The sequence below is a fragment of the Eulemur rufifrons genome, chromosome 2, assembly GCF_041146395.1.
Source record: "Eulemur rufifrons isolate Redbay chromosome 2, OSU_ERuf_1, whole genome shotgun sequence".
In the NCBI taxonomy this organism is placed as follows: domain Eukaryota; kingdom Metazoa; phylum Chordata; class Mammalia; order Primates; family Lemuridae; genus Eulemur; species Eulemur rufifrons.
Genome location: NC_090984.1, coordinates 65,477,751 through 65,498,611, shown reverse-complemented (window position 1 = coordinate 65,498,611; position 20,861 = coordinate 65,477,751). Strand labels below are relative to the sequence as shown.

At 36.2% G+C, this 20,861-nt stretch overlaps 1 protein-coding gene across 4 annotated transcripts in view; it reads left to right on the top strand.

Moving 5' to 3' along the window:
• PRKD1 (protein kinase D1) overlaps positions 1–20,861 on the top strand; it is a 297,341-nt gene that overhangs the window by 258,100 nt on the left and 18,380 nt on the right. For all 4 annotated transcript variants that reach the window (XM_069463932.1, XM_069463928.1, XM_069463936.1 and 1 more), the window contains 3 exons: positions 16,024–16,185; positions 16,785–16,883; positions 17,772–18,039. In XM_069463932.1, the coding sequence (XP_069320033.1) occupies positions 16,024–16,185; positions 16,785–16,883; positions 17,772–18,039 (529 nt within the window). The remainder of the gene's footprint in view (positions 1–16,023; positions 16,186–16,784; positions 16,884–17,771; positions 18,040–20,861) is intronic.

Sequence of the window (20,861 nt, the reverse complement as noted above, 5' to 3'; positions counted from 1 at the left end):
CATATCAGGTGGGTGAGTGAGATATGTCTGAGAATCAGATCATGATTTTACTAATGTCCTCTTTGTCTCTCACCATAAGCTTTTCATTTGATGTTGAACGTGTCACTTAACTCCTCTCATTAATAACAGTCCCTTTTTAAAACCAGAATTTGTTAATAAAAGATATCCCTACCATCAGAAATTGCTCCTGGCACATATTAGGTGTTTAATAAGTATTTGTTGAATGAATTAATTAAAATTGTTCAGAAACACCATGCTGTCACGTAAGATGACGTACATAGTGCCCAACCAGGTACCAAAAGGCTAGACTGCATTTGCTATTAATGGTTCATTGGTTGGCTAGTTAAAAAGGATTAGGTGTGGTTTGCTCTGCAAAAGCCCTCATTGCTTTTTATATTTCTTATTAAAAGAACAACTCATCTTTTTGGACCTGAAAAGACAGGTAATGAAGATGGGATTGGGGATTGGACTTCTGACTCTGATATGTTCAGAATAATTACCATGATAGGAGTCAATTGAATAGAGAGGATGGTTTTCTTTTACCAATCTTGAGAAACAAAATTCCATTCCTCTGGATACAAAAGCAATACCCAGAAGCATTTGGTATCCTCTACCTTGTGGTCCTCTAGCTTATGGAAACTAGGCTTTTCTTTAAGTATAGTATATTTTACAACATTCTTTGTTTTCCTTGAACCTATTCCACTTTCGCCACATAAATTGTACTCCAGTGTAATGTGTTTTTATACTTGAAAGTCTTTTGTTGGTTCCCCTTTCATAATTCTTTACAATAAAAATAAGTATATATTTTTAAATTTGTTGAGTATAATATTTTAAATGTTTAAAACATTTTACTGGATTAATTTATCATTACAGTATTATTAGTAAAAGCTTTATTCAGCAAGATAAATATTCTATAAATTTTTATCTATGCTTGTATAACATAAAAATAAAATGTTACTGGAAATATATTATTTAATGAGATTGATGTTTTTAATTTAATTTATAGATTGGTGGGTGAATATTACTTATTGCTTGAATGAGGCAGAGTTCAGTAACAATTTATTTCTTTTTTTAAACGTGGGAGCTGGGTCATAAGCAAAAACAAAAAACCTCAGTGATTTATCTTCAGAAATTTATTTTAATCCTCTGTTTATAAACTCATTAAATCCTTCATTAATTTTGTTGAAAGCATGAATTAGAAACTAAGTTACAAAAGAATTGATTTCTAATTCCTTAGGGTCGTTCATTTCATATCAACACAGTATTTCAAATTTTCTCATTATTTTTCTACCAGAGCATATTCTTCCCCATAACAAAGCACCCTAGTAATATTTGGAATGTATGACATGCATGCCCTCCTTTGGAAAGCAGTAAAAAAAATTAGTTATGAAAAGAAACTTGGGGATTCAAAATTTTCAGACCATAGGGATATTCTTAGACAGATCTGTATTAGAAGAGTATGGGCTGTTATGATGCATTCATTCATTTGAAGTATAATTATTAAGTGCCCGTCATGTTCTAGGCTGTAGGGATACAGATTTAAATAAAGCAGATTTTCTTAAAACCATCCCTGTGCTCACATATCTCTTAAAAATTTTCTGTGCCCCAAAAGTATACCCACCTTAATTTGGACACTGCTGTGGTGAGACAAGGTGTGCAATAAGACCAGGAAATGAGTTTAGGCTGAGTTCATGGAGAACATTAGATAGTATGCCAAGTCAGTTGGATTTTATTATGCCTGTGCAACTGAATTACTGGAATGTTTTGAAAAAGAAATTGTTATGATCAAATCAGTGTTTGGGGATTACACATTACAGAGAAGAAAGGTTAAGGCAAGAAAACTTTTTAAGAGGCTATTTTCAGCTAGTAGTGCCAATCAAAATGTCCTATTTCTCTTCTTTCCTTCTCCAAGTCCATCTTGGCTTTAGCCTTAACATTTCCATTGCCACTAATCTAGACCAGGCTTTCAAATTCATACCTTGATTACTGCAACAGGTGATATTCCTGACAGATATGTGTCGTCCCCCCCCCACCCCCATGACCATCTTCCCAACTCTAATTTTCCCTCCTCTGTCCTAAAGCACACAACTAGATAAATCTTTTGTGGGCTTCCATCGATCTCTTTCTAGCTTAGTGGTTTTCTTTTTCTTGCTTCATCAAACCTGTCTACTTTTCCTGGCTTTTAGCATGGTGAGTGATCTCTCTGCACTCTGCCTCTCATATTTGACTGAGTCTTTCATTTTTCCCCAACACAGATCCTCTTCTTAAGGTCATTGTTCTCATCATGGTTATCTCTCAATAACAATTAACCCTCAGCCATTGCTCAGCTTTTAATTCCAAGCCTGGATGCACATTTTGGTTTATTTGGACTTACTCATGTTTGATTAAGCTTCAACGTTCACCAACCTGACTGTCCTGTGCTATTTTCCATATCGTCTGTTTATTTGTGGTTTCTAGTCTTAGTATAAAATGGCACTTTAATATTTACTGAATACTTCTTATGTAATAATTAAATTTATAAGCAATTGGAAAGTCAGCAATGCCTTTTTTTTCCAACTTCCGCAATGCCTAGCATAGTAGTAAAGACATTACAGGTACTCTGTTAACACTTGACAACATTGTCTTAAATTGCATACTATGTTTCCTTAAATTCTTTCAAGAGCCCCTGTTATGATACCTTTTGTATAAATAAATCATTACTCTTAAATTTTACTCATAATAAAGTTGTATTATTTGATGTGGAAGAAGAGCTTGTAGAATAGCTCCTCACTGTGTTGCAGGCTATCTCAAAAGCTGAGCCCTAAAGGAAAAAATTAGGCATTGTGTTCAAAGGAAATCAGAGAACATGTCAGAGTGACACCTTAAAAGGCAGTAAAACCTCAAGATCAGGAGAGGGTTTAGTAACACGCAGCGCTGTGGTGGTACGTGGGCTTAGAAAGAGAATGAATTGTAGGGAGGAAGTCCCACCAGTCCGGAAGATAAGAAATTCAAGTCATCAAGGCAAAATGTCAAGGTGGATGTCCTAGCAGGTAGAAGGGACGCTGTGGTAAACACCTGACAAACAGGCAGTGTGCAGAAACCCCCACAATATGCCTAGGCAGGTTGTGAGATCAGGGTGAGGAGGTTTGAGTAGCACGGCTCCTGAGGCATACTAGTTAGGACAGGCAGGACCCTGGTCCTAAATGGATTTGAGTCCAAGGAAAGAATCAAAGCAATGTATAATATATTGTTTAAAGAACATGAGTTCTAGAGTTAAACTGACTAGATTCAAATCTGAGGCTTGTTATTTAAAAGTTCTTAAGAGCTTGAATAAGGTACTTAAGCTGTCTGAGCTTCAGTTTCCTTATCTAGGAAACCTCACAGAGATGTGATGAGAATCAAATATGACAGTTTTGTGAACCTCTTAACAGTTCCGGGCATATAGTAAAGCTTCCATACTTATTAGATGTTGTCATTGCCAACACTGAGGTGTAAGTCTAGCTCCTACGAACAAGTTTAGAAGACCAGGTAACTTGATGTTGAAGTATGGGGTAGGGCTGAACATGCCTTAGCATAATGCCTGGCCCCTGGTAGGCACTCAGTAAATATTTGCTGAATGGATTATGTAGCTATGCTGAAGGAACCAGGGGTTACAGATTGGAAGAGCATGACAATAAGAGAATAAGGTGTTCCTTACAAAAGCTTCATTCCTTTTTGTATAAAAACCATGATAATTTATCTTCATGGAGCAAGATTATGTAATCAGCAGTAAGTGAAAAGATGATAATCATGATAGAAAGCCAGCAAATAACATTGCTAAGTGTGCTTGGGAAAATGAAAATTTTTGCAAACTGGTGACTTTTTAAGAATCATAAATAAATCAGTTCTTTCTCTGGAGAAAACATGCTAAATGTGGATACTTTCTCTTTTAATGTGAATTGGGAGGTTAGTTTATATTCCTGTTGTTTCATCTAATATGTTTATTATATTTCTTCAAATATTTCTTTGTATTTTATTGCAAGAAGAATTTTCATGAAATTGTTTCTTTAGGCAAGACATGTTTTGGAGCTCTAAGATAATCTTGTCTTCTACATGTTACAAAAAAATAATAAAGCTCATAGATTATAAGTATATCTGTTTAAAATAGAGAAAAATGTAAAACAATGATCTACCTTAAGAAAAAGAAAATGAATTTAGAAAATTTTCCAAGTAGATATTGTATTAGGTCAGAAGTTAAGTCATAGTGAAAACTTAGTGTCAAGAGGCAGGTTCCAAATCAAAATTTTCCAGGTTTTAGTAAGTCTCTTTCAACCTTGGTTCCCTTAATTATGGATTGAAAATCATGCTGACTTGGTTCTGCTTGCTTCATAGAAATGTTTTGGGGGCTAAATTAAATAATATATTTTAATATAAAGTATTTTTAAAATCAGTATTTCTCAATACTACTCTTTTGAGCTCCTTCATGGAAGGAAAAAACAAATAGCTTCCCTCATAAAAGGGTTAGGAAAATGTCGTATACTACATCTGGGTCATCCACATCTTAAAATTAAACATAGCTTTTCATTTATTAAAGATTCTGAGAATTCCTATAATTAAGAACTTGTTTAATTTTGAGAATATTCCAGTTAAGCTCATTTTGCCACAGAATCCTATACAAATATGAGATATTATAATACCATTGGACTGGCGATAGAGTTTGCAAATAATGTTCTGTCTTCTAAACTTGTCCAGTAGACCCTGTACACTCACTCTAGTTCCCATTGTCTGGTATATAATACATCCAAAGGATTATGTGTCTACCCAGATTAATTTAACATCATTATATTATAGAATGTTCTGCTTTCTGGAGTGCTGACATCTAAATATAGAAGCTGGGCTATAGTGATATGGTTTGTTAAAAATTACACTTTAAATCTAATGCCAAGACTAGATTAGATTCATGTGTTCATGTTTCCAGTCAGGTAGATTAAGAGGAAATAAAAAAATTTTCCAGATGTGTTTCCACTCCTATGCATTTGATACCAAATAGAAAAAAAAAATCCTGATATTCGATGCATTTTTCAATTTTTATATACAATCAGACAGCTTGATATACAGATTTCTTTATTATAATAAGTCACACTTTTAATTTTTGCCTTTCTCGTAAACACAAACTCAGTAATGGCATGAAGGGAAGGAGGGTCATACTTAATGGGTGGAATGTTTTCTAACACTGATTTTTTAAAAAGGTATTGGTCAGTTCTCTTAATAGAAATTGTCCCCCTCCGAAATTACAGTATCAAATTCAGCCTTATACAAACCTAATGCCAATGATACCCCAGTGTATGAGCCCAGATGATGGGCTTAGTGCATCTAGATTTTATTGGGGATTTTTTAAGGAATTTTTTTAATATTTAATTTTTTGCCTTTTAGATTCATGGCAAAATTAAGTGAAAGGTACAGAGATTTCTGATATATCCCCTGCCTCCACACATGCATAGCCTGCCTCCTCATCAATACCCCTCATTACAATAGTACATATATCATAATTGATAAACCAACTTTAGCACATCGTAATCACCTAAAGCCCATAGTTTATGTTATGGTTTACTCTTGGTGTTGTACATTCCATGGGTTTAGACAAACTTATAATTATGTGTATCCATCATTGTAGTATCATACAGAGTATTTTCATTACTCTAAAAATCCTCTGTGCTCTGCATATTCAGCCCTCCTTCCACCCAACCCCTGGCAACCACTGACCTTTTATTTCTCCATAGTTTTGTCTTTTCCAGAATGTCATCTAGTTGTAATCACACTGTAGGTTTCTTCAGGTTGTCTTCTTTCACTTAGTAATATACATTTAAGTTTCCTCCATGTTTTTTCATGACTTGATAGCTCATTTCTTGTTCGTGCTGAATAATATTCCCTTGTCTGGATGTACCACAGTTTGTCCATTCACCTACTAGAAGAGTATCTTGGTTACTTCCAAGTTGATAATTATAAATAAAGCTTCTGTAAACATTCTTGTGCAGATTTTGTGGGGACATGAGTTTTTTACTCCTTTGGGTAAATACCAAGAGGTGCAATCACATATTAAGTATATGTTTAGTTTTGTAAGAAACTGCTAAACTGTCTTCCAAGGTGGCCATACCATTTTTGCATTCCCACCAGCAATGAGTAAAATTTCCTGTTACTTCACATCCTCACCAGCATTTGGCCTTGTCAGTGCTCCAGATTTCGGTGAGTCTAATAGCTGTGTAGTGGTATCTTATTGTTTTAATTTGCGTTCCCCTGATGACATCTGATGTTGAGTATCTTTTCATATGCTTATTTGCCATCTGTATATCTTCTTTGGTGAGATGTCTGTTAAGATCTCTGGCCCATTTTTTAATCTTGTTGTTTGTTTTCTTTTTGTTCAATTTTAGTTCTTTGTATATAGTAGATAACAGTCCTATATGGGATGTGCCTTTTGCAAATATTTTCTCCCAGTCTATGGCTTGTTTTCTCATTCTTTTGATAGATTTGATAGATTTTGTTTTTAAAATTTACCATTCATACCTCTTTTCTGAAAGATTCCTGGTGATGGGTAGAAAATGTTACATATTTTTATACTATATCTATGTTGAAAAGTCAAAAATGGCTAGAAAAAATGAGCGATGATAATAGAGGTTTTATAAGTGATGCTTTCTGCATACTTCTCTCACTCCTCTGCCTTTCGCTACTTTTCCCTTTATAGGGAAAAAAGAGGACACATTATATTTATCGTGTGTCTTCAGCAACGCCGGAATCTAAGTCTAGGTTGAATCATTCCCAGAACTGATGAAGTGAAGAATGACTGAGAGATGTGTGGATAGGTTCATGAATATACATGAACACAGTCCTCGAGTGATTTTTTTGCTATGCAAACATTGAATTGGTTTTCCCCCTCCCCTGCCCTTGGGCCAATTTTATTTAATGGAATGCACAGGACCTATAGCTAATTTAAGATGAAAAAATGTAATCATAAATTATGCATTATAAGCTAACCACTTAAAAGTTGACTCCCTTTCTTGATATCGAGGCACAATATATCTATTATCATTAGCAGTTAATAGAGATGCTTCAGCTTATTATTCTATAAAATTTTGAACTGTATTAAACCAGGGTCAATCTGTGCTGTTAGTGGCACAACTAAAATATAATTGCATTCTAGTTCTAATGGATAGTATGAGCAAACAATTCTTACCAGGAATGATCTGAGCATTTCTGAGTTCTCAGAATCCAATGGGTTAAATTTGATTGTGGCTTCATTGATATAAGTGTCGGCCAGGAATACCTATTCACAGGAGTACATATTGTTACATGTGGTCTTGTTGAAGTAATATTATGTGCATTTATTCTCCTGACAATATATGTTTATGTTATTTTGTTCCAAGTTAATAGCAATGTAAATTTCTAAAATTTTGCAGATAAAATTTTCAAAACTATGCTATCCCTTAAAATGTAAAATGCTGAAATATGAACCTACTTAAATGGTAGACTTTTTGCCAACTGGACATAAAAGTGGAACATGTTCACATGCAACAACCAAATGATCTCTGTCCACTCTTTAGACCAGGAGAGCTTTCAGGTGATGCAACACCACAGCCTTTGCCTTGTTGACCTCAGAATAGAAGCACTTCTGTCATCATTGAGGTCTAAAAATACAGCAAGAGTGTCCAATAATTGCAAATAATTATATTATTATGGTAAAATATCTTTTTAAGTAAGTTATATAACTTACCTGCAAGTACCCACGGCTTGGCATCAAGAGAAAAAAGAGTAAAATAAGCATCCTTGAGGGAAATATTGTGTAATTTGGGCTTTGTTTCTTAAATTCTCTGAGAAAAAGCAGCCTACTTCTCTTATTCTCTTTCATTCAGCTTTCCCTTATGTATCAGCACAAGAATGAATAAAAGACTGTCATGTTTTGAGACCTTTAATATGCGATGTCAGTGAGTGATGGTGGTAATTATGTTAAGTCCAGCAATATTTTAATACCCCAAAGTTATTTTCCATCCACTAAAAGAGAGGAAAGCACTGGTATTCTTTTTATTTACCCTTTTGTTCTTTAATTTGTATTATTTGAAACTGTAACCATTTCCAATAAAATATGAAGCTTTATTATTAGCCTTCACAAATAAAAACATTTTCTTCCATCTGAAGATACATCAAAAGAAAAAATAAGGGTGTGAAAAAAAAATCTATCAAGATTGGCAAAATACTGATAATTATTGAAGTTCAGTGATGGTACATGGACTTCTTTATACTGTTCACTTTAAGTATATTTGAATATATTTATTTTTAAATAAATAAGTAGTAAATAATTTTATTACAGATGTTCATGAACTCTTTTCCTCAGTCCCAAAAGGCAAAGACTTCATATTCTTGCTGTAGAATTAAGGAATGTGGTAAACAGACCACACAGTGGAGATTTGTGTGGTGTGGGAGGCAGAGTAGCTTCCCCTTCCCCTGAGATATCCACACCCTAAGCCCTGGCACCAATAAATACATAAATACGTTATCTTAGGTGGCAAAAAGGACCTTGCAGATGTAATTAAGATCGTAGACCTTAAAATAGGAAGAGTAGCTTGGATTTCCCCTGTGGGCCTATTCTAATCACATGAGTCCTTACTAGCAGAGAACTTTCTCCAGCTGGAGGCAGAAAAGGTGCTGCAGAAGGAGAAGTCATGGAGACTCGAAGTATAAGGACCCCACACACAGTAGCTGGTTGGAAGATGGAGGGAGCAACATGATGAGGAATTCAGGCCTCCTGAACAAGCTGAAAGGCTCTTGGCTCACAGCCAGCAAGGAAACAGGGACCACACCTCTGCAGCCCAAATAACTGGACTGTGTCAACAACCTGAATGAGCTTGGACGCAGGTTCTCCCTCAGTCTCAGATAACTGAACAGCTTGCCAGCAAGTTGATTTCTGCCTGTGAAACCCAGACCAGAGAAAACAGCTGAGCTCACCAGACTTTTGCCCTACAGAGCTGTGAGATAATAAATTTGTGTTGTTTAAGAAACACACACTTACACACACACACACAGCAAGGGGAAAGATGGGGATTGACAAACCAGAAGGTACAAGTTTGTGGAAGTTCATACTGATATAGCCTCTGTTAGGTAAAAGGCAAAAGGAAGTTTTCTTTACTGTGGCTTACTATAAACTTTCAGTTACCAAACTAAAGAGGGAAATTTGGCCCAAATCTTTCTAAAATACCATAAAATTTACCCAATAATAATAAGTAACTCTTACTGTGTACCTGGCCCAATTCCAAGTATTTTGTATACATTACATAATAAGTCCTTGTGTTACAAGATTAGACACATTATTATTTTCCCATTATACATATAAAGAAACAGAGGCACCTCACAGAGTTTAAATAACTCACCAAAAGTCAGCAGCTGGGAAGAGGCAGAGCTGGAATTCAAACTCAAGCGGTCGTCTCCAGAGGACTTGCTCCTGAAATTATGCTCCAGCCTGGAGGCTTTGCTTGCAGTCGTACCTGTTCTGGGCTAAATAAAAAACCACGAAAGAGAAGGGAGTTGAAAGAGCTTTTCTAAGTAAGGGGGAGAGGAAGACAGAGATCATCAACATCTGAACAGCCCAATTTCAATTCTTTGTTTCTCGTCATTAGGACAATGATGGAACCTTTAGAAGGTTTTCATAAATCGTGTAAGGGAGGGGTGGCATGGAGGGAAGCAGGTAATTTAGAGGGAGTATCCTGACTCTGTCCTTTAGCAGCGCTAATTGGCTTAATTCTTGCTGATGACTGTTTGCTAGTGGCCTTTGAGAATGATCTGAAACCAGAAGTTTCTCCTTATTAAGAGCCAGGTATAAATACCGATCACATAGATATTAATAGTAGGAAAATCATGTGTTTCTTCCTATAAAAGATGTTGAAATCTTTACAGAAACAGTGGTCAATACTGGTATATTTAATATTTTGAGGGGGCTGTATGGGAAAGTGAAGGGGACTGCCTTTGCCATACCCTTGAGACTAGGGAACATCATTTTGCCACTCATATCAATGGTGGCATCTCTGATAGTCATGTTCATATCATTGGTATTTATCACAAAAATTATTCCTTATGATCAGATCATTCATCATCAGAATTCTGAGATTGCTTACTAATCAGATTTAAGTGACCTCAAAGAAAAAGTCACGTACTTTATGTTTCTGGAGAGGCTATCACTATATATTAATGTAATATTTGATGCAGATGTCAGACATGTATTAATATTAAAAGCATATCTAAGACAAAGTCATTTAAATCTTAAAGAGTATTATTCACTTAATGAAAATTAAGGTGAAATGGGATTCTTTATCTTTCAAATTTTACAAACTTGTGTTGAGCATTTACTATGTACCAGGCACTAGACTTATATTGACTGGGAATACAACTGATAAAATATAGGCCTTTAGGAGCTTGCAGTTTTGTAGGTAAGATAAATAGGTTCACCAATAACTAAATGTGATATAAGTGTTATGAAAAAGGATCACACCAAAGACTGAGAATAGAGAAGCATCCAAGTCAGACTGCAAGAGTCAGTGAAAGCTGCCTAACAGCGGAATCTTCATACCAGGCAAATGGTCTGGTTCAAGCTGAGGGAACAGTGTCCATGAAAGGATGGAAAGGAGAGAGATTGTGTCTTTTTACAAACGTGGTTAAGGATGGCAACAGAGAAGGGTGAATGTGTGGGAGAAGAAGCTGAAGAAATACTTGAGTAGGAGAAGGAGCTGATCATGAAGGGTTTCGTGTGCCTTGCTAAGGAGAGGTCCTGAAGTCAGTAGTGATTCACTTGTGGGCTTGAAGCAATGTGGTAGGATCAGAATCACCTTTGGGACGATCCCAGTGGCAGTCCGAATGGGTTGTAGGAAAACAAGACCTAAGACAAGCAGATCAGTTGGGGTGCTGTGGCAGAGCCCCAGGAGAGAGCTAAGGGCTCACACTAAGGCAGTAATGCTGAGGGTGAAGACAAGGGGTCAGTGTGAGGGGGTGAGGGAGGCAGATTTAGATTTAGAGACCAGCTAGTTACTGGAAGTGAGGGAGAAGTAAACATTTAGATGACTCCCGAGTTTCTGACCCAGGTGGTTCACCATTTACCAAGAGAAGCAGCACCAGAAGAGAAAGGTTGGATGGGAGAGACACTGATTTTTTTTTGTTGGACATCTTTCATTTAAATGAACATACCCAAAAGAAACGGATATAAGATTTTGCAATTCAGGAGAGCTTGCCGTATCGATTTGGGTATTATCTTTAACAAGTATTTTTATAATCATCTGTTCTCTACAAGATGACTTTTTAGCATCTATCAGGGAATTACAGTCTATTTTCCTTTGATAAGTCATTAGGTGATTGTGATTTCCAGGACCGTTAAATGGAGCATAAGTTGTAGGAGACTGTAATCAGAAAATGGGTAAGATGGTGTGCTCGTCTCTCGACCCTGGCAAACTGACAGCAATGAGCATCAACAAAGCCATTGCTACAGTACTATGCCTCTGAGAAAGCCGCCTCCCACCCCCTCCTAGACTGCTGTGCAGTGGAGAATTCTTCCTTCTGCTCTGCATACCATTTAGAATTTAGATCCTGGCCTCATCATTTTTAAATTTATTTTCCCTAGCTCGGTATGAACTCAATCATGTAGTTCCTTGATAGAAAAGTAGTCAGAAGTTCCCTTATAAAGCCTGCATTGCTCCTAAAAACCTGTTGAAAGGGTATGTTTAATCTAATTCTCCTCTTCCCCACCTCTCATATGTTTGAGTAGAATAATCCTAAAGCAAGAAGGTGGAAGAAAGAAGGGGAAAATATGACAACTTTAATTTATCACAACTATGTATATGGAATAAATTCTTCACTCCGGATTTACAATAAAGCAGCACTATTAGAATTAGCAGATATAAGTAATTATGTATCAATATTAAATATCATTTAACATAAATACAAAAATATATGAGGGCTGTCCAGAAAGTATCCAGCCAGTGTTAATATATAATTTTCATATTACATGGCTGGACACTTTCTGGACAACCCTCATAAACCAGAATGCACATATAAATAAAAATTAATTATTTTCTTAGTAAAATATTATTACTTTTATAAATACTTTGGTTCTAGTGACTAGTTTACATTAATCAATGGAAATAAATTTTCTAGGCAGCTTGGGTCAGGAAAGTTTTTGTCTTTAATCTCCAAATGATATTTCCTCCCGGGCTTCGAAACAACTTCTTTTCACCCCACGGATATGTCATCAATCTGTTATGTGTGAATGGACACTATTTTTTCCTTTACTTGGCCAAATGTTTCATTTCCTGAAAATGAAATTACTTAAATGCAACAAACAGATGGCCAGAGAGTCCTGTAGTAGCTTGCTCTGCTATGAAATTTATCTGAATTTCTGAGGAAAGCCTAAGAAGTTAGCAAAAATTATTTTTGCCCACACTATGCCATAGTTAATATTGTAGTGTTCTTGCTATTTTTTAATTAATTCTGTTACTTTGGACATTAGGAGAGAAAGGTTAAAAAGTTATTTCATATTTTATATGAAAAATTAAAAGTTTATATGAAAAGTCACATGGACCACCTTGGTTGAAACTAATCTTAAAGTTGTTCTTAAGGTATTAAAATGATCATATAAGTTATATTATGCATGAAAATAGAAAAATAATAGTTTAAACTTTTTTAAAATTTTTCATTCTTCAAATATATTCTCTAGGCTAAAGTCATACTTCTCATCAGTATAATATAGGGAGTTTAGATAAATAAGGCATGATTCTCTATATTCTGTTTTATTTTTTTTTGTTACTGTCAAATGTAAGAAAAGCTTGATCATTTGGTTCAATGCAAAAAAATACAGCTCCTGAGTAAGCATCTATGATGGCCTTGTCTCAAGCATATATAATTTATCAGCTGTCACCCAATGTAGGAAAATTATAAAACATAAAGATTTTCATAAAGAGCAAGGGCCAAGTGCAAAGAATGTATGAGTTTAAACTTTTCTAAAACATTTTTTATCAGTTGTTTATACTAGCCTTGAGTCTGATGCTTTTATTGATATGTATTTTTTAAATTTCACATCTCAACCATACACAAAGTCATTTACTGTGAAATACCAGAAATTTCCCTCAGCCTTTTTGTAAAGGTGCTGTTAGAGGACATTTGTAAAGTCCTTCAGAACGTACAATGAACATGGCACAAAACAGTTGACTGTGAACATTCTCGTTAATCTGTCCCATACTTTTGGCCTAGAACATTCTGGGGAATACACCAATTAAATAAACAAATATTAAAGTTCTGCCTTTTGTATAGGGGCTCCTCAAGACCTGTTGTGGAATAGGGAAAAGGAAAAAGGAATATATTGAGTGAAATACTTTAGTAACTCTAAGAACTTATGTACCTAGAGGTACAGGTAGAGGCATGTGAGAACTGACATTGCATATATATGCAGATAGTTTAGGTAGGAGAGCTTCCTGATCATCTGCCGATTCTCTCCTGTCCTCCCACCTGCAGAGACTAAGATGAGGTTGGCAGAAACAGCAGGCTAAACAACTACAACACCACACCTGTCCTCCCCTTCCCTCCCTGGGCTCCCCTCCCTTAATCTTTATCTCCTCCTTACACTAATTTTCCTTCTGCCTACATAAAGGGGACCCCCTAACCTTGCTGTCTACTTCTGTTGGTCTGTTCCTCTCCTGTTCACTGTTTTTTGCTCCCCCTCCAGACAACCAGGACTTGGCCATTTAAGGAAGCCAAACTCCCCAGAACACTATTTAAGTGATTAAAGTTAGATTAAATGGAAAAAAAGAATCAGTTAAGAAGATGCTCAAAGAAGAAGGTACACTTAGCACATCTCATAGTAGACTTGTCTCAGGAGAATGAGACAATCAGAACTCCAGCAGGACACTCTCACTTAATCCCTAAAGCTTCTGCCATGATTTTTGATTTGAAAGAGGACAACTGAGACCTTTGGACACCCACAGGCCAGTAGTATGTCCAGTCAGTGTGACTCTCCTATAAGGTAAAGAGATATATATTTTAAAAAAATGAGATATCCTGGGAAAAGTTCAGGTATAAACAATGCTATCACTTATATCCCATGGTGCATATCAAACAGGTATATGTAGTCATATTAGTCTCCCACCTAGGAATCTGGCATTCCCATAATGTAACAGTCAAAGCCAAGTGGCTATCTGGTCTTATTTGTAGGTAGTCATGACAAATAAAATAAGAGTAGTGATAGTGCGAGCTTTGTTAACTCCACCCTCTCTCCATGTTCTTCAGATCTGACCAAGAGAGAACAACTTTGGAGGCCAAGTCTATCTGAAGTAGCCAGACTTGACCAGTTAACAGTGCAACAGTTTCAGGGAAAGATGATTCTAGCCATCTAGAGTTGAAAAGCTATTGGGTGGATGTGCAGGCATCTGCTCAGATCTCATTCCTAAACTTGCCATTCCATGACCACATAACACTGCATGATGGGACCCCGTGTCAGAATGAAAGACCCATCAGATGTCTGAGTCAGAGATCCAAATGGATGAAGTAGTGAACAGACACTCTAAGAGACGGTATCACGGGAGCTACTGCCAACCATAGCGTGGCTCTGTATCAGTTCATGCCAGGCTGTCCTTGCAAATGGGTAGTGCAGAGGACAATGACAACAGTGTGGGTTCATTCACAACCCTTTCTGCTGCTCACCACCCAGCATCCATCTGTGAAGTTGATGCACAGTGAGCCATTTCAGGTTTTAAATTTCAATTTACAGACAGTTTTATCACTCATTGGGATTTCTTTTCTAAAATAAAAAAAACATTTAATTTTTTTTCTCTATTCAACTGTTAGCACATTTAAGTTCGTCCTTGCTTCTTTTGTTTAGGTAGTTTTTGTTCATGATGACTTTTTTTCTGTTTCTCATTGAAATGTAAGTGGAATATATAATTCTTTTTCTAATGTTAGGATTTGTTGTTGTACAGAGAAAAAAAAAAAAAAGGCCAAATGATCAAAGGCTTTTGTTGATGACCCAGAACAACACTCAGATTTAGGATTATTACAAGGGACCATCTACTGCTAAGAGTAATTTTATTTGACATTTGTGACAATTAACATATCAAGCAAAATGCAGCCTACCATTACTAGCCATTACTTTATTGTGGAAATATAGTTGTCCCTTGGTATCCATGGGGGATTGGTTCCAGGACCCCCACAAATACCAAAATCCATGCATGCTGCCCAAGTCCCATGGCTGGCCCTGCAGAAACATTTATGAAAAGTTGGCCTTCATTGTCCTCGGGTTTTCACATCTCACAAATACAGTTATTTTCTGTTCGTGTTGGGTTGAAGATACCAGTACCAATGGCCAACTATATTGAATAACATCCATGTATAAGTGGACCCACACAGTTCAAACCCATGTTCAGGGGCCAGCTGTATTTATGGAGTGCTTGAGAACCATGCAGGATGACCATGTAGCATGGTGTCCTGGATAAAACAGGGGCTCAGTGATTCTTTCCTGCTGTTTTCATGATGATCTTCACTAGTGTTAAGTGCTTCTGAACAAACTACTACAGCCTGCAGTAGCAGAGCAGTTCTAAAATGTTTTGACTAAGGTGCTTCTTCAGTGCAGTCAGGTGTACTACATGTATGAATTTCATCTTTACTACATTAGATTTCCACCAACTGTGTAGAAATAGCCTAGTATGCGTATTTAGGGCAGTATGTTTAATATTGGGGATGATCCTAAGAAATTACAGATTTTCTTAATATGGTAATCTAATTAAGACCTGATTAGCAATTCACTGCACTGGAACTTGAATTTTTAGCATAGAAATAATTTCACTATGCATGGAAAGTAAAGATGTATTTTTTTGGAGACATTAGAAGTTCAAAAATATAAGTCAGCACATGTGGAATGTAGAGGTGTTAAAAATCTTAAATGTGGGTTTCTCCATAGCTTTAAGCTTGAACAGTTTTGTATAATCAGCAAGCTTGCCAAACAGTATCAAAAAACTCATTTTCTTCAAGTGCTTTATTTATCTTTAATAGAACCTTCATCACCCTGGTGTTGTAAATTTGGAGTGTATGTTTGAGACGCCTGAAAGAGTGTTTGTTGTTATGGAAAAACTCCATGGAGACATGCTGGAGATGATCTTGTCAAGTGAAAAGGGCAGGTTGCCAGAGCACATAACGAAGTTTTTAATTACTCAGGTAAGAAATCAATTAGAGACAGAAAAAAGATAATATTTAATATCAAATGTTATCACTGTTTAACTACAGCTTTCTACCCTTGTTGTTTAGTCCCTGCTTCCCGTCTCAACTATACTAGAAAAGGTTGCAGTGGCTCATTGTGTCTTCTCATTTATGTCTGTGTTATTCAGAGTCCAGTATACCAAAGTAGTAATTGGTATGCAGGCCCATGTATTAAAACTACTCATGAAATTTTAAAAGGTACGTTGGTTTAGTACTGGTTCTTTGAAATTAAGAATGGGTATCCATGTTAGATACTGTAGGTCCCTTGTCTACACCTGTCCTGGTTCCTGTATAAATACCCTAATATGCTACTTTTTCCATTGTCTATACCTGTCTTGGTTCCTGTATGAATATCATAATATGCTACTTTTTCTATTGAAGTTTCCTTCGAAGCCTGCTATATTAATTTAGCTTATTTCAGTGGCTTGAACATAAGAAACTTGACTATTCTTTGTGGGTTTACTCTTGGCCTTTTAAATTTATGTCCTGGTATAAAACATTGAGAAATAAACCAATAGACTGCACTGAAATTATTTTGGTGATTTTCTTCTTTATAGATACTTGTGGCTTTGCGGCATCTTCATTTTAAAAATATCGTTCACTGTGACCTCAAACCAGAAAACGTGTTGCTAGCCTCAGCTGATCCTTTTCCTCAGGCAAGTACAAAAGCCTCTCTCAGCAAAAAGCCAGCTGACACGCCACTGGCTCCCATGCAGCCTCCTGTCACCTTCCCTTTTCCCTTAAAACCTTCATTTGTTTCAAGGTTTTCCTACTTGTTTTCATCCGTTTGTTACCTTCTTATATTTTCAGGACTGTGACTTTGTCACTCTGGCTTCTCAGTTCAGCCTGACCTCATTATATACAAACGTCCCTTCTCATTCTGCTTTTTGGCTTCTTTAGCCTGGCGGCCCTAGGCCAGCGTTGGAATCACTGGCCTCAGAGTAACAGCACTTAAGAGTTTCAGAGATGCTATTGGTTCTCTAGTGTTGGTCATGACATTCAACTTCACCGTTGATTTCAAGGACAAGGGCAAAACTTTCTTCCTCTCCTCAACTCAGAGGGTGGAAAATAACCAGGTCTCTCCCCAGAGTATTATAGATTTGAAGTGACCTGACCGAGTTGGCTGTCCTGCCTTGCTTCCCGCACACCTTCAGGTCCTGCCTGTGTGCCAGTGCGCAGCTGATTTTGAGGATTATTGTGAAGGACATGACACATCTCTGTACTTATCCTTCATCACTCTCTTCCCTGATTTGCATAATGTTTTCCTGCCTCATAAACAATGTTACCTACTTCTAAGTACACTTATTTTTACATTTGTCTCTTGGTTTTGGGGGGGAAGAAAAGGGAATTTAGATGATATTTTTATGAATTAAAACAAACTTTTGTATTAGTACATAAACCACTGCCTTCAAGTACATAAAATAGAAAATAGCTATTACTTCTATCATGAGCAATCCATATCATTTTCTGTAAAGCATTATGATTGTCTCGGGTAGACCTAAACTAAGAGCTTATTATTTCCTACAAATCCTTGCTGTCAACAGGTGAAACTTTGTGATTTTGGTTTTGCCCGGATCATTGGAGAGAAGTCTTTCCGGAGGTCGGTGGTGGGCACCCCCGCTTACCTAGCTCCTGAGGTTCTACGGAACAAGGGCTATAATCGCTCCCTAGACATGTGGTCTGTTGGGGTCATCATCTATGTAAGCCTAAGCGGCACGTTCCCATTTAACGAAGATGAAGACATCCACGACCAAATCCAGAATGCAGCTTTCATGTATCCACCGAATCCCTGGAAGGAAATCTCTCATGAAGGTAATATCTTCCATTCAAAAATGATAATGGTTTAATCCTTAAGTGTTATGATATTAATTTAATTGAAAATTATTAAATTGATAAGTGCTCATTGTAAAGTGCTCACCAAAGTGGAGGAACGAAGGCACAAATTGATCGGGGTGGGATATATACATGTAATAGAGAAATGGGGACATTGGGAAATATATATTAAGAGGTAAATGAAACAACCAGAAATAAGGTGTTCATATTTTGGTGTATTTCCTTACAACTCATAAATATTTACACATTGATATCATGGTAATAATGAATCTTTAGTAAGGGTTTACTTACCATGTGCCTGGTGCTGTGTTAAACACTCTTCAACTATTAACACAAGAACTTTATGACAGTGATATTTTAATTATCATATTACATATATTAGTATGCCAAGTTCTTTGTCTATTGATTTCCTCTGTGTGATATTAAAGTGTATATAATATTTTATTTGGCCATGTCCCTGAAATTTTTATGTTGTTTCTATTTGTTTAGTATTAGAACATCCTTATATAAAATTCCTATATGTATTAATATCTCTGATGAGTTCTTTAAGAGAGATTACCTTGGCAATTTTGTTTAGAGTTACATTCTTCTTAACAAATATTAATATTATCTTTAAAAAAAAAAGAAGTAGTTTTAAAAGAAATGGCAGGAGCTGATGGGGGAGAGAAAATGACTCATTCAATGCTTCAGAAAGAAGTTCCTCAGTGAATATACTTTGGAGTTTATCTAATTCTCATAAAAATCCCACAAGATAGGTTTTACTGTTATAACTATATTTTAAGTGACAAAACCCAAGCGTAAGTGACACCACCAGTCAAAATCACAGAACTAGTAAGTGGCAGGGCCAGAATCCATACTCAGTCTGAGCAGACATCCTTTTACCAGTAGTCCTATGTCTTTTCTAGTTTACACGCAATGCCTAGTTCTAAATTCATTGTTTGTTCATATTTTCACCACTTAAAAAGGCTAATCCATTTGTAGATAAACATCTCTTATTTGATACCTGCTATTGCTGTTCTTATTAAATAGCAAGAGCTATGCATTATCAGACGTGTAAGTTACCATTAGCAACAACATTTAACATCCTCTAGTTGTAAATCACAGCTAGATGGATACATCTTAAAGGAATCTGTGGCCTACAAAAGAACTATCAGGTATGCCAAAGGAATGATTAAATATTTATGATAATTTGACAAAGACAAAAAATAAAGTGTAATTATTTTTCTTTTCCAGAAGACAGAAAAAAGAGAATTATCAAATAACCTTGGGACCAGTATCAATTAGGAAACATTGCTTCTAAAGAGTTAGCCATTATGATTGATATTTCTTATCCAGAAATTCAGTAAAATAACTTCATTCTGTTATCAGACCACAAATCTGGACTGTCACTGAAGCCAATCAGATACTTTCCTGTTATACAGGAATAGGGCATTGGGGAAATAATATTAATGCTTTAAATTTTTGCAGGGGGAAGGGAGAGTAGTGGAACAAATGATGCCCTCTCTGCTATCAGGGAAATTTCCCCCGCTATGTGGCTATAACCTATTTAGATATAACATGTTTATGCCAGAAATAAACAGCCATAGATTGCAAACTTTTAATTATCACTGGTAACAAAGACCAGAGGCATAGATATCAAAGGCTAATGAAACAGTTGTTGGGAAATCACAATATATATACATCATAGGTAATACGAAAGTAGAGGACAGAACATAATATGCGTCAAGGAACTTGACAACTAGTTGGGGAGGTGAGTTATATAAATTTGTAAAAATAATGATTTATTTCCTTGAATTGTTAGCTAGGTATAAAACCAAGGTCTCCAAGTTCAGCGGAGGGTAAATCACTGTGGACTTAACTAATCAGAATTGTATTTTCAGTGGAGACAGAACTTAGGCCAGTCACTGAAAAATGAGAAGGAAGAGCTATAGCATTTCAGCAAGAAGGAATTACACAGGATAATTCAAAAGAAATTTATATTTGAATAGGAATTAGACATTTTACTTGGCTATAGAAATGCTGAAGCACTAAAAATTTCCTAGCAGTCAAACAAAATGGTGGAAGCTCGGAAGATAGAATCCTCACTTTTTCAGATGACTGAGTATCAGTTTGGAAATTAACTGGCCTCTCTCCTAGTATCTCCTTCTGGCATGTCATTGCCTTTAAGGCACAGGAATTATAGTGTTTGCTAGCTGAACCTCTAGATAGCAAATGAGTTTTCTAACTGCTGGTATGTGAACAGAACTTACGTTTGAATATAGAAAAAACTTAAAGTATGTCATAATGTCAGCTGAAGTATTACGAAAAAAAGCAGTTACTGGCCCAGGTTCTATCCCATTATCTTGCTGAGAACAAAGAATTCCTTCATTACAAGTTATAATGGAATTGTTGCCAATAATTTTAAGCATGTAGGATATGACAAATACACAAGCAAAACTAGTATCTGGCAAAAGGTCACAACTGGTATTAGATCAGTTTTTAGTATCAAGATACTTTATACCACACCAGAAACACTAAGAATCCAGATATAGGGAAATAAAAATCTAGGCACCTCCATGGTGCTAAAGTCAAAGATCAAGGTCAATGGTCAAGCAGTTTGAGATATAGTCCTCTCTGTCATTCTAGTTGGTCATCACTTACCTTCCTTGGGCTTCACTTCCTCATCTGTAAAATGTGGTAATGATTCCTGTCTACATAGTAAAGTTGTAATAAAGACTGAATGAGATAAATGATGTGAGAGACATCTATAAAGGCAAATGTGGGGTGAGCCAAAGATTTGCATTAGAATGAGGACAGCAGAA